Source organism: Pseudochaenichthys georgianus, chromosome 3 (assembly GCF_902827115.2).
Source record: "Pseudochaenichthys georgianus chromosome 3, fPseGeo1.2, whole genome shotgun sequence".
NCBI classification, from domain to species: Eukaryota; Metazoa; Chordata; class Actinopteri; order Perciformes; family Channichthyidae; genus Pseudochaenichthys; species Pseudochaenichthys georgianus.
The window spans coordinates 47172507-47190684 of NC_047505.1; the positions used below are offsets into that span (position 1 = coordinate 47172507).

At 41.1% G+C, this 18178-nt stretch overlaps 1 protein-coding gene and 1 pseudogene across 1 annotated transcript; both read left to right on the top strand.

Moving 5' to 3' along the window:
- The first annotated feature begins 226 nt into the window (after nucleotides 1–226).
- Nucleotides 227–5190, top strand: LOC117466216 (trans-1,2-dihydrobenzene-1,2-diol dehydrogenase-like; annotated as a pseudogene).
- An 853-nt stretch (nucleotides 5191–6043) lies between these two features.
- On the top strand, nucleotides 6044–12465 carry LOC117463822 (uncharacterized). The gene is made up of 8 exons (XM_034106293.2): nucleotides 6044–6205; nucleotides 7395–7506; nucleotides 7685–7848; nucleotides 10224–10383; nucleotides 10551–10588; nucleotides 10722–11031; nucleotides 11326–11431; nucleotides 11613–12465. The coding sequence occupies exons 1-7, from the start codon at nucleotides 6116–6118 to the stop codon at nucleotides 11397–11399; spliced, it is 948 nt and encodes a 315-aa protein (XP_033962184.1). The 5' UTR covers nucleotides 6044–6115; the 3' UTR covers nucleotides 11400–11431; nucleotides 11613–12465.
- The last annotated feature ends 5713 nt before the right edge of the window (nucleotides 12466–18178 follow it).

The following is an 18178-nucleotide window of genomic DNA, read 5'->3' on the forward strand; positions in this document are numbered from 1 at the left end:
CACCCTTTACCTGAGGGTGGGAGCAGAGGGAAGGTGACACATCCTGCCTCCCCAGCATATAAATTGAGGAGCCTTCTCACTGAGGTGCCGCCGGCTCCACGGCACAACAGTTTAGTGTGTTTCTTTCCCTGAACGTGCGACCTTTCCCAAGGTCACAACTCGCCAGCCGCTCAGATCTTTACTCAAGCACCATCGCACTCATTTGTCACTTACCATCCAATCCAACATGGCGACCTGATGGGGACTCTGCAGTGCGGGGAAGATCAGCCATGACTTCAGCGTGGCCATGAAGACTCCTGGAGATCACCAGGTACTCTATCCAAAAAAGCCCACAACCTTCACTGTCACACTGTTCTCCTGCTGACAGAGCAACACTGTGATTAATGTGTGTGTTTTTCTCTCTTTCGCACAGATAGCAGTCATTGCATCGAGGAGCCTGGAACGTGCCAAAGAGTTTGCCAACAGGCATGGTATTCCTAAGGCTTACGGCAGCTACGAGGAGCTGGCCAACGACCCGGACATTGGTGAGTAAAGAGCTGTCAGGCTGCACGGGCAGAGATAATGGCTTGTTGTGTTGCTGTTTGAAGCTGAGCCTGGAACATCTGTGTCCTCGCAGACATGGTGTACGTGGGAGTGCTGCACACAGAGCACTGGAGGGTGGGTCTGCTGTTCCTCAAGGCCGGGAAGAACGTGTTGTGTGAGAAACCTTTCGCCATGAACTCCAGGCAGGTGAAAGACCTCATCGTCACAGCCAAGAAAAACAATGTCTTCCTCATGATGACGGTATACAGCCTTGTAGACCTTTGACATGGGGCCATTGCAGGTGCAGGTTAAAAGCCAACACAATACAAACACAACAAAAAACATTAGGATGTGTTTAGAGATAATATTTCAAGTGTAACCTCGTTATGACATCTTGTAAAATCGGATGTATAAAATCATTTTTAAAAGAAAAAATAACAAAAAAATGTTTTTATGTTGGCTTTAAATCCATGATTTGGAACTAAGATTGGTGCTATGTACTTTCCAACTAAAACTAGATGAGAATGTGTAGCTTAGTTTAACATAAAGGCGGCACATGTGTCATCTGAGTGATGACAAAGCATAGTTGCTGCTGGTCCGGGTCATAACCCCTTAGTAAATGTGCAATTTGTTGTTTTAAAAAAAAATTGTACTTAACATTTAAGATGCTAATCAGACAGATTTAGAGCTGCTGGTTTATGGATGTTGTCCCATGAGAATAAACAGGGCTGGCAATTATCTGGTTTTCTGATTTAATACCAAGCTAAGCTAACCAGCACGAATATTTACCGACATGAGAGTATAGTCCATTCTGTCATATATCTCTCTGCAGGAAAGCAAATAAGAGTGTTCCTATTGTGTAGATTAGAACTATGACTTAAACCCTATAGCAGGTGGTTTGATACAAGTACGTGTACACATATTAACCTTTTATTTTAAGTGGATATCTCATTTGAACTCAGCAGTGGCATGATGGTGCAATGAGGGCAGATATTTTAAACACAGGAGATTAATGTACGAAGCAAAACCCTGAACGTCCTGGGAATATTTGGTGCAGTAAAACATCTTGTCATGTCATGTTTACCCAGCACATCTGCCACAGCAGTGCACAGGAGTAGGAGGAAGTGGAAAGCTGTGGTAATAAACTGCTGCCTGGGTGAAGCTCCTGTCTGAGCTGTTTACTGTTGCAGCGGTGCTAGGTTGTCTGCTCTGCACCTCTCAGGCCATCTGGTCCCGCTGCTTCGCTGAGGTGCGCAGGCTGCTGGCGGAGGAGGCGGTAGGGGAGGTGAAGCTGGTGAAGGCCTACTTCGGCTCCCCAGAGCTCCACATCCCCCGCTCGGTGGAGAAGGAGCTGGGAGGCGGCGCACTGCTGGACATCGGCGTGTACTGTCTGCAGTTTGTGCTGATGGTGTTCAACGGAGAGAGGCCGGAGTCCATCCAGGCCACAGGGGTGCTGCTCGACTCAGGTATGATTCAGCACACAGCAGTATAGTTGTATGCAGATGTGTATCATTACCCACACAGAGCATGAATCAGAGATTACAAAGTGGTTATTGAAAGCATCAAAAATAAAGTCCAAAAGGAAGTAAGAACCCCTACTGGTGGGAAGCAGAAGAAACGTACAGAAAATCTCTTTTTTTATGAACTGTCCAAAAAGTAAACACCTCAGGGAAGAATTCTCCACACAGACTTATCTTTAAAATGTCAGACTAATCCAAATCCTCCCCGGGGGAATACAGTAATACAGTCAAAGTGACAGGGGAATATGTAATTGCATGTCTCACAGCAGCAAGATATCCTTCAATTTAAGTCCACACTATTCATGTCCCCTGTCTTATTCTCCATCTTTATAAATGAACTAGGAAATGGGATAAACCCAGCACGGTTTCATTTATACGCCGATGATACAGTTGTTTATACAGTGGCTTCCTCTTTAACTCAGGCTATAGAGCTTCTACAGGATGCTTTTAATACACTGCAACACTCCTTGCTAAGGCTAAGACTGGTCCTTAATGCAAAAAAGACCAAGTACATGACCTTCTCTCGCTCTCGAGCTAATACAGCTGTCCCTCCGATTCTTACACTGGAAGGGACATGCCTTGACAAAGTAGCATCCTACAAATATCTGGGCATATGGATTGATGAAAAGATGGCCTTTGATGTTCATATTGGGAACCTACTGAGAAAACTTAGACCTAAACTGGGCTTTTTCTTTCGTTTAAGGAAATGTTTCCCGTCTGAAGCCAGGAAGAGAATTGTGCAGAGTTCCTTTCCGTCTGTATTAGACTATGGCGATGTGATCTATATGCATGCTTCTTCCTCCCTGCTTAAAAAGCTGGACTCTGCGTACCATACTGCTATACGTTTTGTAACGGGTGCAGGCTCTCGCACCCACCACTGCACTTTGTATCAGTCCTTAGGATGGTCCTCTCTGTACCAAAGAAGACAATCACACATGTTGATTTTTATCCTTAAGTCATTGCTAGGTAAGCTGCCCTTATATATCTCCAGACTTCTGTCATTTTATACTTGCTTTTTTAATACTAGACGAGCAGCAAATGGGATGCTTTTAAATGTTCCTTTGATGCAGTCAGAGCTTGGTAAAGCTGCATTCTCCCACTATGCTCCCTTTTTATGGAATACGCTGCAAGTAAAACTTTGTCTAGAGGCACTTCCTACTGTAAATGCTTTTAAAGGTATGCTACGATTAGCCCTTCATGAAACATGTAACTGTTTTACCTGATGCTATTGCTGATGTGATTATGCTTCTTGCCACTGCACAAATGGCCTTCTGCATTTATATTTGAATTGTATGTTTTTTTTGTTTAATGCCTTTGTTTTATGTTGAAACTTGTTGTGTGCCGTGTTGGTCAGGACTCCCTGGAAGAAGAGATCTTGTATCTCAATGGGACATTCCTGGATAAATAAAGGATAAATAAAAAAAAAAAAAATAAATTCATGTAATGAACATTTTCTTATCTTTTACTTACCTTACCTACGTTTTCGTTTTGTACAGCTGTGACCTTTTCTTTTGAATCAGAAGGTGATGCCAGTAAAGCTGAATAGAAGTGGACTGGTTTGACCCAACTGTAGTTTGCTGAAGGGCCGTGTATTAAAATGACCTGAACTGAACTGAATGGAACTTACTCAACAACAGTAATATTCATACCATTTATTCAACCCATGTTGCAATGCTTTACTTTTCAAATGTTTTGCAGGAGTGGATGATCAGTGGTTGTTGTGATGAAGTTTTCCAGGAACAGGATGGCCTCTGCACATTTTCAATTGCTGTCCGACTTCCCAACGATGCTGTCATCTGCCGGCACTAAGGGCTCCATTTAAGTATGCTATGCTAGTCTTTCACAGGAACATTGTACTTCATCAAGAAATGATTGGGACATGCAAAAACTGAGTTGACTGCTAATTAGTTTCATGTCGACTCCACTTCGAGCGATAGAATTATTAACAAAGCACTTATATACTAATAAAGGGCTGGCTTATCGAAAGCCAGTTGAGTAGCACTTGACATGTGTTTGCTCTATGAAGCCTGATGTACTTATAAGATTCTGTTTTCTTCAAGTTTGTATTTTGTTGGTCGAACGCACTTATTGTAAGTCGCTTTGGATAAAAGCATCAGCTAAATGCAATGTAATGTAATGTTTAATTAGATATCCATACCAACTGCATTTGATGATGCACGAGTTGAGTGATTGGATTAACACAAAAATGCATTTCCTGTTCTCCCTTCAGGTTCTTGGCCCCATGCACTGCCCTACCACACTCGTAGTGAACGACAAAGAGTTGGAGTACCCGCTGCCCGAACCTGGCCTCCCTTTGAATTTCGACAACAGCACCGGGCTTCGCTTTGAGGCAGAGGAAGTGAGGCAATGCCTGCTTAAAGGTACGTCATGACAATAGGAAAGTGTATTTGTCTTAGGTAGGTTGAGTTTGAAAGAAAGAAGCTGCAATTCAATGAAACAGAGGCTTACCTGGAGCTTCTTGTGGATATTTGCATGAAAACACAAACACATCAGATTGATTCCAAATCAATGCTGTTATCAGTCCTTGGATGTCCTCCGGCTTACATCACGCTCCTATTGGTTTGCCTCCTATGTACATTTACATAATCTTTACATCCTTGCTGTGATGTTTTAATGTTGCATTGTGAGCGTTTGTATAATTTAACCGTGGTTACGTGTCTGTCAGATTTTCCTGTGAAACTCCTCTTTATCCGCAGGATTTAAGGAGAGCCCACGGTTGCCTCTGGCAGACTCGGTCTTACTGAGAGATCATGGATGAAATCAGGAAGCAGGTGGGAGTTGTCTTCAGTCAGGACAGCCAGTAACATACCTCTGAAGATGGGATGTTTCACCTGCCCCAAACCAACTCAGACGGAACAGAGGGAGCTGCTCGGGGCGGGCTTTGAATCTTTGGTATTAGCAGATCACTCATAGCACCGTGTGACAACTGTGATCTGGATAACAAACCTCTGCCACCAAATGAATTGATTGATCATATTTCATACAGTACACGACAAAATGTGACACTGTCAGTTTAAAAATGTCCTAAACCAGATAAATCACCATGTAAACAACCCGTGTCCTGTAATCAAGTTGTAGAGTCTTACCAAAACAAACCCATCTGTCAGTGCAGGCTGTGTGATTGATGAGTCCAATAAAGGAATGATTGTGAAAGCCTTGTTTCATTTTAAATATCATCCGCTGGAGAGAAGAGGAGACTTCGAGTGGCACTTTTAAATCAAAGTCACGTCTGACCCCTGCAGCCGTGTACAAATAGACTCATGTACTCCATACAAAAATAGGTTGTACTGTCTGCTTTTCAAGGTTAGGACGGAGGAAGGGCTTTATGAGTCAGCATTTAATAATGGTTGTAACCTTTTGGGCTCATATAGGACTCTGGAGGCTGTCTCTATGCAGGCCATGAATGCAAAATGGAAACATTCTCATGCACTGCCAGTATTGTGCATGTTGTAGTTGGTAATTGAATAATAATGAACATTTTGAAGGTAGTAATCAAGAAGTTAAAAGTGTGAGGACATTATTAACAATTACATGCTCATTTATTTGTCCATTGTGTGCCGTTTTGTGCCACAGCTTCGACATATTAAATGTTCTTATTTAATTAAGAGGTTAGATTAATTGACCATTCAGCCTCAAGCATTACATTAATAAACAGATGTGGACTAACAAACAATCCCTGTATTTGTCACCTCTAACCAGAACCAACAGGGCTGTTAAAATTATGTTAAGTCCAAATGAAATACAGAATAAGGTAACAGACATATGTAGTCAAATAGTAGATAATACAAATATACCAACATTGGTTAAAACTACAACTCTGTGTCACTTAGCAGGGAAGAAAATGAGGTCAGATAGGATAACAGAAAAACAAGACAACAGTTTTTTCTGGTGTTATGGTCACTCTCTGGAAGGCACGTTTTTGTACAAATCCTGATTTTAGTGCACAGTCACACAGTTACATATGATACTGCTGCTCCACCTTGTGGCAGAAGAGTGCCACTGTTTTATATAAAGTCAGATTTCCAACTCAGTCTGATTGTTTCCTGTCCAACATGGCTACCAGGTGGGGAATCTGCAGCTCGGGGAAGATCAGTCATGACTTCACTGTGGCTCTGAAGACCCTTCCTCCTGAAGACCACCAGGTAGTACCAGCAGCAGCAGAAGCGCACACACATTTCAATATTCAGTTTGCAACACGTCTCGACTACAGATACACGGAACCCAGCTTTTCGCTCCGTGCAGAGTGTGTATCCGCTGACAGTTCACACACATTTCGTACAGCCTATGGTTAAAGTAAATTCCTAATCCAGTGTTGATGATGTGCAACATGCAGCTTTAAAAAGTTTATTGACATTTCAAACTACAGTCTGCTGCGGCGTCGCCTGGCCTGGAAGCCCCGAATGTTTTTTCTGTAGCCCCGGACAATTCTCCCTCAATACTATAATACATTAACCGTGCTTTACCTAAACCTCATCATGACACTAGAGAGGACGGCAGGATTGTAATTTCCCGTGTTCACTGTTCACGTGAATCACGTGTTCAGAGGCAAGCACCGGTGCCAGCAGGGACCGTGTTGTTAGCATCTGGTTAGCTAGCTGCACTAACGGACATAAAGAGCTGTTTGTTCCACAACAAGCTGGAGGAGAGTCCTCTCCTGACAGACTGAGAGGCTCAGTGAGCTAAACAAGGACTCTTGAGTGTTTAAATAGTTAACTTTAGTCTAAGTTATCTCAGTGGGTCTCAAACGGTTTGGTCACTCACGAATCATTATAATTATTAAAAAAATAAGAGAATAAATGAAAAACAGGAATGAAATACTATATGACAGTAAAACAAGAATACAGTTTAAAAGGAGAGTGATTTGTAAAATATCCATAAAGAAAAAGAACATCTGTTTACAGTTCTGTTTCATATGGGTGTTGAGAGATGTATCCATAGATCTCTTCATTTTGCTCTCAAAGTGCACCAGATTGATGCTTTTAACTCCAATATTAAAAAAAAAATGTTCAGGCCCTCCCATTTGATATTCCTGCCCTCCCCCAATAAACACGTTTTTTATCATTTATAAAAATAATAATTGTAATTGTTTTAATTATAAATAAACTGTGAACTGTAATGCTACGATGTATGTGATGTCAGATAGTAATATAAGAGTAATACATGAAAAACAGGTATGAAATACTATATGACAGTAAAACAAGAATACAGTTTAAAAGGAGAGTGATTAGTAAAATATCCATAAAGATATACCTTCTATTTCTGGGGGCTTTTCATTAACGTGGAACAGGATTACCTTGTTGTGGTGAATAATATTATAAACTGGATTTACAGGTTGTGGCTGTGGCAGCTCGTGAATTAGAGGATGCACAGGAGTTTGCCACAAAGCACAGCATCTCCCGAGTTTACGGCAGCTATGAGGAGCTGGCCAGAGATCCAGACATAGGTTAGTTTCTTTCAGACCTGGGTCACACCAGATTGTTTGATGGCACTTTTACTACTCTTGTATTCAGTTTGAACCACAACTGTCATGATTTCCTGTGGGTTTTTGTTCTGTAATATATATGTTGACATTGAAAAACATCACAGCATGATCTCAGGTTTGTGTCTTTTTGTGAATGCAGATGTTGTGTACATTGGAGTTATCCACCCCTACCATCTGAGCACTTGCCTCCTCTTCACAAATGCCAAGAAGAACGTGCTGTGTGAGAAGCCGCTGGCCATGAACACCAAGAAGATGAAGGAGATCCTGTCCTCTGCCAAGAGGAATGATGTCTTTCTCATGGAGGTAAGGATGGAGTCAGTCCAAACAAATATATATACAATTTGCAATAGCTTTAGTCTGTCTCCTACGGTGGCCGTCAGGTGCAAACGCAAAACAATGGCCCAAAACGCATACATAAGCAGAAAACACCAGCGAATAATTAAATGAAAAACAAACAAACCCTGAAAACAAACGCAACAGAAAAACACTGCAAATACAAAAACGATATGCAAAGTCAAAAACACATAAGCCGTGTCGCAATTCAGGGGCTGCACCCTTCGGAGGCTGCATTTGTAGACCGCATACGTCACTTCCGCCGAAAGAAGGGTGTCCCAATTTTTTTTTAAAAGCCGAGTCCTCCAAATGCGACCTTATTTTCCCCAATTTGAAGGATTCATCTGATGTACACTCCGCAGCCTACCATATCCCAGGTTGCAATGTGACTTGTGATGGAGTTACGTTTTTTGAGGAAATGGCGTCAACCGTCCCAACCGAGGCAGTAGCGAGTGATTTCGTTTTTAAATGTGAGTAAAGTGTTCCATCCCACTTAAATACTTAACGACACAAACATTAATCCCAAAGGGGTAGCTTTTCATCTGCTTACATTTGCTTTTGTTTTAGTATTAATATTTTTCTTACCTGGAAATGGTCTTCTCTAAGCCTGAAGTACAGGACTCGCCTGCACTTAGTTCTTGGAACCACATGTTCCATGAACATAATTAAAAGCAGCAAAGTGACTTCGGTGGCAAGTTCGTTCTCCATCTTTGTGAATTCTTTCTTCAAAAGAATTCTGTCTTCAAAAGAACTGGTTGCTAGGCAACAGAGGCGGCAAAACGTAGGGGCGGCAACTGCTGGTGACGTAAAGACGTAGACAAGACCGTCTCATTTTGCAGGCTGCTCGCTCCAGCCTACGCGGTGCGGTGTACGTCGGCCGCATCCTGCGTCGATGGCGTAGGCTGCGTAGGCTGCGTAGGCTGGGTCCTCCGAAGGGTGCAGCCCCTGAATTGAGACACGGCCATTGCTACAAACCCACAAAAAAAACATACCGGAAGTGTTCCAGGCCTCTAGGGGGCGCGTTACGTGGAACAGATCGATGTCTGACCAGACATAAACAGATGGAACGAGTGATGGGAATTGAAGCCGGAGGGAAAAAAGTTGATTTAACCCTCCTGTTGTCTGATTTACTACTTTCATCAATCATAACGTTTTTGTCTTAGATTACATTGAATTAAGGCTTTATGGTATCCGTAGACAGTAGACATTTGAACTTATACAATTGCTGATCACCACTGTCATTGAATTTTGATTTTAGTCAACTTTGTACCACCCATGATGATCCCGATCAGATAAAACACACACACACACACACACACACACACACACACACACACACACACACACACACACACACACACACACACACACACACACACACACACACACACACACACACATACTCTAGATGTGTGTGCGTGTGTCCCCCCTTATGTGCCCATCCCCCCCACATGGATCACACCTGGTACACGCAATACATGTTCAATGTCTATTCTTAGTATATTTACTGCAGTTGTTCATGTATACCAGTAGTCTGATACAATATGTACAGTTTGAAAGGGTGTTAAATGAAATTGTGTGCTGGTTAATGGTTTTTGTGTTAATATAAAAGCAGTTAAAACGGGACCGGTCAAATTTGACCGAGAACACCAAAGTAAGGGGGGGAAACGAAGACCATAGGAGGGTTAAGTGGACAAAGTCATCAATATATAAGGCATGTTTTGTTTTGTTTTTATACATAGAGCGTCATATTCACGTAGCTAGCGTTAGCGTGTTTGATAAAAGAGCTTGCAAGAGACAGCATTTTGCACCTAAATGTAACTTGACATAATATAGATATAGTATAGAAGGTGCAGAGAGGAGAACTCAAAGTGAAGAGAAGTGAAAAGGAGGGAAGAGCATATAGCACTATAGCTAAACACCACTTATATAATAATAATGATAATAATACTACTACATTTGATTTGTGCTTTTTCAGGTGCTCAGTGACACTTTACAGTGGTGATACAAAGGAAATAAAGTAAAATGTTGAATTAAAATATTAAAACAGCAACACAACATTATTCACACATTAAAAGCCAGTCTGAAGAGGTTTGTTTTGGTCAGTGTTTTGAAGGTGGGGGGGTCGGTGCCGTCTCTGATGTTTAATGGAAGTGAGTTCCAGAGGGAGGGGGCAGCGAGGGAGAAAGCTCTGTCCCCCCAGGTTCGGTGCTTGGTTTGTGTGGGGATAGACAGGAGGTTGGCTTCTGAGTGAATTAAAAGACCCTTCTTTAATACTATTATAATATTTAGGTAGCCACTCTTTTTGACTTAACCTAGCTGTCCTACATTTTATTTCTCCATAGATGTACTGTCCATTCTGTGGGTCCAGCGTGACAGCTCCCCTTGGCTTTTGTGGTGTCTGTGGCGGAGACATCACATTTCTAAAGGATGTGGCTAACAAAGTCGCTGAGGAGATGCCCACCACGAGTGCACATCTAAGTCCACAGCCTAGCACCAGTGCAGGTAAATAGGTTTTATTATAGAAAACTTGGTTTAAAAGTTTGAATTCTGTTATTATACAAATACATCTCTAAACTATGTGGCTTACCTACTGTTGAATCCACAGAAGGGATTGAGGATGAGACTCCTATTGCACATAATGATGAGTAATTCATGTTTTATTCCTGTAGTGTCCTTATATGGGGAAAAGAAACAGAAAATAGTGAAGGTATGCAACGTTTTCTATTATGAATACATCTGTAATTCACATCTGGTCACCACACTCTCATATAATGTCCGAAGACTTTAGCTTATTCATTTTTTAAATGTTTTGTTAATTTGCATGTTATTGTCTTTTGCAGATTTCTGTTGGAGTAATGAGGATGATGGATGGCTTCCTTAGACCTGTGAGAGGGACGTTACTTCCCCTTGATGTTGAACCTCAATGGTCATGTCAAGAACTGTTGGCTGCTGCCATAAAAAAGCAGAAAGCTTTTAAACAGGCCGTGGAAGATAGTGCCCATGTATTGTTGTACCCTGATGCGAGGGAGATTACAAATATACCCGGAACGGACATCCCTTTCACAGTGGAGATGTACAAAAAGACCAGTGGAAAGCCCTACCAAAGAATTAAGTTGTACATCTGTACTGTTGTCGACTTTGAAAACAGTTGTAAGTGCTTTTGACATATATTCCCCCTTGTTTAAAGCACTAAACTGTATAAAAATTCAAATGTAAACATAACAGTTGTTCTGTCTATATTTCTTAACACAATTCATTCCACCCATCATTGCTTTGTCTTCGTGGTTGAACTTACATTTCACAAAAATGTTGTGTTTCGATGTAATCCTTTCTGATTGATGTCAATGCAATAATTCACGATTCAAACCAACATTTGATGATAGGTACAGACGGAGGGGAACAATTCTTTTTATAGTATTGATCATGACACTTTTCATTTCTTAGGTTACACTGGAACAACTTCAAGTGAAGAGGACGGTGTGGTCCGTGTACATTTGCCGTTCCAAATGTTCCGATAGAGAGCACTCCAAGAATGGACAAGTTTGCCAGGGTAAAATAAAACGTTGTCAACATAATATTTTATGCCACAAGAAGCACAATGTTTTAACAGTAGTTTGAATATATTTTGTGTTTACCTTTATCAGACCTCTCAGGCACCCTAAACCAGCGTCTGATATCAATCTTGATATTTAAAAAAATAAATAAAACGCAATACTACTTTTTCTTCACAGAAAAACGAACAGGACTCCTCGGAGACATCCTGATGTTCTCAACAGGATTAAACACCCTGCCACCATCTGTAATTCAGCCGAGAACCCCAATTGATTTTTCAGCGGACATCTCGCTTTTCAATCGGCAGAACCTGCTCGAACACAATTGAAATACCGATGGCAAGCACCTACGGACAGTTTGAAAGCAACATGGACTTTGGAATCCAAAATTCGCCTGGTTTTGGACTTTATTGAAAGCTGGGCTTACAATTTACAAATTAGCCATGTTCTTCATGTTTATATGGTTCGCAACACAGGACTCCCAGGTCAAGGGTTGCATTAGACCACTCGTTCTTTGAAGGTTCTCAAATTGTTCCTGGAAGTGGTCGTCTCCACATGGACTGTTGGTCGAGTCCAGAACAAACTGGCCCATGTCGTCTTGTGGGACTGGGAACCCACGGTCAGTTCCACCGTACCTGGATGTGAAATATGCACACAAACATGCATTTCCAAACATTTGGACTACCTATGTTGCAAATGTATTATCTTTTCAATTTACACACGGCATCTATTGCACGTCTGTCCGTCCTGGGAGAGGGATCCCTCCTCTGTTGCTCTCCCTGAGGTTTCTCCCATGTTCCCTTTAAACTGGGTTTTCTCCGGAAGTGTTTCCTTGTACGATGTGAGGGTCTAAGGACAGAGGGTGTCGTATTGTCATACTGATATTCTGTACACACTGTGAAGACCACTGAGACAAATGTAACATTTGTGATATTGGGCTATATAAATAAACATTGATTGAAACAGTTTATTATTCACATGTACAAAATTGTTCTTAAAATGTTGTTTTGTTGTTGAACTTGTTTGAAATTAAAAAAAGTTTCTGTCACATAATAGACATTTGAGTAATAACTGACATGAGGTGAACAGATTATGACACAATCTTAATTTATAGAGAAAAATGTACTTCTTTGGGGCAACTGATTCTTTCTTTGAATTTTAGGCAGTTACTAAAAGATTTTAGTTTTGATAGAAACAAACCTGTGTGGCAGGTTATACATGACATCTGGTTTCCCAGATGAACAGCGAGAGGTCTGATAATATGCATGTTCCACTTTTCCCTGCATTCGTCAAGGTCCCTCTGTAGCACACCCATGACCAGGGCCGGCCCTTGGCACTGGCGAACTAGGCGGTCACCAGTGGAGATATACCCGGAAATGCCAAGCAAATGCTACCCCGACAGTCGGTTGTTATTGTCAATATTAATATACTAATGATTTATTTTTTAATAGTCACACTCGATTACGCAGATTTTCTTGTTGCCCCAGCTGGTCAACACCTATTTTAGCAGAAACACCTATGGATTCAGAATTTCAATAGCTTACTGTTAAATGACGGATATACCTTTCTGTCTGTGATGATTTACAAATCAGATATTAGAAGTAAAACATGTGAAATAATATAGCAATATCCTATACAATTATGTGAATTGGATCAAATATAAAAGTCAGCCGAATTAGTGTTGATACTGCAAGGAGACGTATTGTGTGAAAAGAAATGTAAGATGTTGTGACATGTAACATGAATACAACTACACACCTTCAGATGTTATACATACACACGTGTCCTACACTAATAATACTAAGTTATTATGGCTAAAAACAACTAATTCAATAACGTGCTTTAACCACTAGGCGGTACACACAAGGTCGTGTGCACCGCCTAGTGGTTAAAGCACGTTATTGAATTAGTTGTGTATATGATATAAACCTTAGAAAATCTTGAAATGGATATGAAAAATAGCCATTATATACAGTCTTTAATTAACTATTAGTAGAGAATAACGAGTAATGAATATACTTTATAGGGATCTGCAGATACATGTTTAGTCTTCTCAAGCACCAACTATCAAATATCTCGCCTGATTGTTGGCATTTGACGATCACCTTCCCTGAATTTTACTCGGGTGTAACTAAAGCCTGATTTAAGGGTCATTAATCATAGTCTGCAAAGTAACTAAAATAAATGTAGTGGAGTAAAAATACCAGGTTAACCTCTGAATTGTAGTGGAGTAGAATTGCTGTTTTGTTTAGTAATGGATATTGAATATGGAATAAAGGTTTTGACAAGACCTGGTGTAACAATAATCAAAGAGGACATTAAAAGAGCTCCATATGTTAATTATCTAAATAAAACAGCACACCTGAAATGTCTATTTAAATACTTTATTAAGGGCAGTGAATTAATTTGTTCTGTATGTTTTTCAAATCAGTGTTATAAGTGTCATATACAGTGTTACAATGCTATTATTATGCTTAAAATATATGTAAAACAAAACCACTTATGATCTTTTTATTTCAGTGGTTTACTAATGAAAAATAATAAAACAATTCAATATCGTGCTTTAAATGGTAAATGGACTGTACTTATATAGCGCTTTATCCAGTCTTTAAGACCCCTCAAAGCGCTTTACATACTACATGTCGTTCACCCATTCACACAGAGCAGTGTATATTACTCTAGGAACTAACGCGCATACACATTCACACACCGTTGGCCATGCCATCGGGAGCAACTCAGGGTTAAGTATCTTGCCCAAGGATACATCGACATGTTGACTGCATGGGCCAACCTTCTGGTGGAAAGACGACCGCACTCCCTTCGCAGCCACAGTCGCCCTTTAACCACTAGGTGTCCCTTTCTATCAACTGTGCACCGTTATGGTGTAAATACAGCCTATCTACCAATTGGATCAAATATAAAAGTCAGCCGAATTAGTGTTGATACTGCAAGGAGACGTATTGTGTGAAAAGAAATGTAAGATGTTGTTTAATTGCTGATATATTTATGATCCACGTCACCTTTTCAGTTTTGGCGGCAGTTCTTCCTGTTTGTCTAGAAGTCTTCTCATCAGGGCTCTATAAATAGAGAACTACGGCAGATATGTAATATTTAATGCAGCCAAACCGTGTACTACAATGCCGGTATGTGCTGACTTTCAAGGAGAAAAGCAAGCACACTCGGAATAGTATTATGTTATTTATTTTTTAATTCGGATTTCACATCGCATAAACACCATTTCCCAACGTGCATTGTGGCTAAACCATCGAATCGCCGAGCTGAGGATCTTGCCTACGTCTGTTTCCGGTATTGTTAATGACGGATGTATTTTGTTATACACACACATTCCTTTACATTTAAATTCAAATTTACATTAAAAGTATTTCGTGAGGACTTCTAAAATATTTTTAAACATAACTACGGTTCTAGTTGAAGAGTTTGTAAATTAACATGAACCGAAGCTGTTGCCTGGCAACGCAATCGCACAACGTCACGTCCGTTAATTCCACATCCACGGATTAACATCGATTTAATACATTGATGTAGCCTTTGTTTCTGCTAAAAGAGGTGTTGACCAGCTGGGGCAACAAGAAAATCAGCGTAATCGAGTGTGACTATTCAAAAATAAATCATTATTATATTAATATTGACAATAACAACCGACCGTCGGGGTAGCATTTGCTTGGCATTTCCGGGTATATCTCCACTGGTTGGGCCATGTTAACAATACCGTGTAACTGTCACCAGTGATGTACCTGAACGCGTTCAATGAACGATCGTTCATGAACGCGTTCATATTTTGGGCGAACGTGAACTGAACGTACTGTATTTCCACTAGATGAACGTAATTGAGAACGCGTTCATTCTCAGCACTGTATAACGGCGTTCAAAAGTGCGTTCATTCTCAGCACTGTATTATAACGGCGTTCAAAAGTGTGCCAGATTTCATATGCCTTTCAGCCGAAAACCCAGTTAAAACACACCGTAAACAGGCTTCAAAATAATGCGGAAAACCACCCAATCTGGCAACAGCAAGCTGCCTGTGACGCGTACGCGCCTGTCACCCCTGGCTGTCGCACTAAAATATAAATATACTAAATATATCAGACTCCTCACAACAAACAATGTGGAACCGCGGAACCGGCGAGCATTGAATGAATGAATGAATTAATTAATTAGTATGGACGAAGCCGAGAGCAGCTGCAGCAGCACTCGCTCAGAGTGAGACTCTACGGCAGGGGTGGGCCGGAGGTTCCCCACGCCACGCCACTCCAGCACTTCAGCACTTCAGAAATTGCAGTACCGATAAGTCCATACACATGCCGCAGTTTCTGCGTGTCTGTGTCTTTAGTTGAAAGCCCAGTGGCGATCTGCTCATCTGTCATACTGATCAGACAGTCAATAACTGTGTTGTTATAATTAGCATCTGGTTAGCTAGCTATGCTAACGAATATAAGAAGCTTTGTCTACAGTCAGTGAGGTAAAGGCACATCTTTATATGATCATTATAGTTCTAAAAAAAATAAGAGAATAAAGTAAACAGGTATAAAATACTATATGACAGTTATTAATAAAGAAGAATACAGTTTGAAAGGGGAGTGATTTGTCAAATATCCATAAATTAAAAGAAAATCTGCTTACAGTTCTGTTTCATCTGGGTGTTGAGAGATGTGTCCATAGATCTCCTAATGTTGCTCTCATAGTGCAACAAATCTTCCCAGGGGAGCATGCCCCCCGGACCCCTCTAGAGGAGGTTAGGTCCCCCCCACTTAAACCATGTTCACATGGATAGGAAACTAAATACATTTGCACACATCTTGTGTCCATAAATTATCTTTCTGTTTTGGTGGTCACGCCACATCGTGCACGTGCATGCATACGCGAGTCATGGTGAGATATCTGGATTAAGAGGTTGCTTTTTCTTTGCACAGAATGAAATGAATGGGCTGTGATTTTAGTTTTTTTAAGCAGAGGTCAATAACTTGTACGGCCCTCTGAGGATATTGTAAACATTGAAATGGCCCATTAACATCGTACAGGAGACAAATAATAGCTCGCAGCAACGTATTGAAAAAAGAACTATGAACTATAAATTAGTTCATTTTTGAAACCATGAACTTTAGTTCAACATTTTGAATTATGAACTATGAACTGAACTAGTTCATTTTAAAATGTGTGAACTGTGAACTGAACTAGTTCATGTAGAAAGTGAACTTTCCCAACACTGACTGTCACGTTTGAAGGGACGAAATCGTGACATCTTCACGTCTCCCAGCATGGTAAATCGTCACATGTTCACGTCTTGCCGTGATACCGGGTTGGATATTATATACCCCCTCAGGTAAGCTTTAAAAGCATCCCACACGGTAAGGGTGGACATTCCAGGGGTTAAGTTAGTAGAGAAAAAAAATGCTATCTTTCTCCATGAAATGTACAAAATGTTCATCCGAAAGTAAGGTTGAATTGAACCACCATTGTCTATTCCTTTGCGGGATGCTAGGGAGAGACAGGGCCAGCTAAATGGGAGTATGATCTGAAATTACAATGCTCTGATATGCACAAGATTTAACCAATGGGAGAAGTTGTTTATCAATAAAAAAGTAATCTATCTAGGTATGTGTGATGGACATGTGAAAAGAAAGAGTATTCCCTATAATTTGGGTGTAAAGTACGCCATGCATCACAAATACTCTAATCAGAGAAAAAAGCCTTAATAAATTGGCAGATTTGTTTATCCTATAGATATTGGTAGATGATCGATCTAAAACGGGGTCAAGCCAGCAGTTGAAATCGGCCCCAAGTAAGAGAGTATGTGTTGAGGTCTGGTAGTTGTGAGAACAACCGTTCGAAAAGGGTTAGGGTTAGGGCCAGGAACAACCAGGCTGAGTATGCTAAACTAGAGAGAGAATCGCTGGCAAGGGGGCTACAACTACAACAAGATGAACATTTTTGACCATGATTTAATTGTAATACACGTTTCAAAATGATGCCGACGTAACTACATACTGATACCGGTTAGTAAAAACCATGAATTAATGCTTTGACAAGTCTGCAGACAGACGGGAGGCGAAAAACCCTAACCCTAAGCTAACGTTATATATGCTCCGACCGTCCACACTCAGACATAAATAAACCAGCGACTGTATTCGCCATGACACAGGCAGTCTGTGGTTTGTACTTGTTTAACTTTTGTCTCGTTTCTGAACAGATATGAAGAGCTGTGAGCTCTGAGTGCTAAGAGCTAACGGCTGTGTTGTTTTTCTGGGGCTCTCATTGAAGATGACGTCACGGCTCCGCCTACACTGCGTTACTATAGTAACTGCCCCAGTTCCTAAACTGTAATGGAAGCGCAGCATTAAAGTGAGCCGGGCCTAATAAGGCCTAACCAAACCGAGCGAGGCCTGCAGTGGAAACGCGCCATGAGAGAGAGGGGTGTGGCTTGTGCATGTGTGTTTGGTAGAGTCGACAGTGAGAGAACCTATGGAGAGAACGTGTGTATGTTTCTGGAAGTGAAACGAGGAATCAGAAAAACAGAGGTCTGTGATGTATTTTGTGAAACAGAAGAACAGCTAAATAAATGCAACGGCCTCCCAAGAAGAGCTCGCCTCTCTCCAGTCATTTAAGCTAAAGTGGGTTATTGAACCTGAAGCTTGTTGCTTCTGCCCTCCTCGACTACGGTCTGGGAGCCGACAGGAAAGTTCAACACACAGATGGCCAGTCCGCCCCTTTGTAGCATATTATTTCGA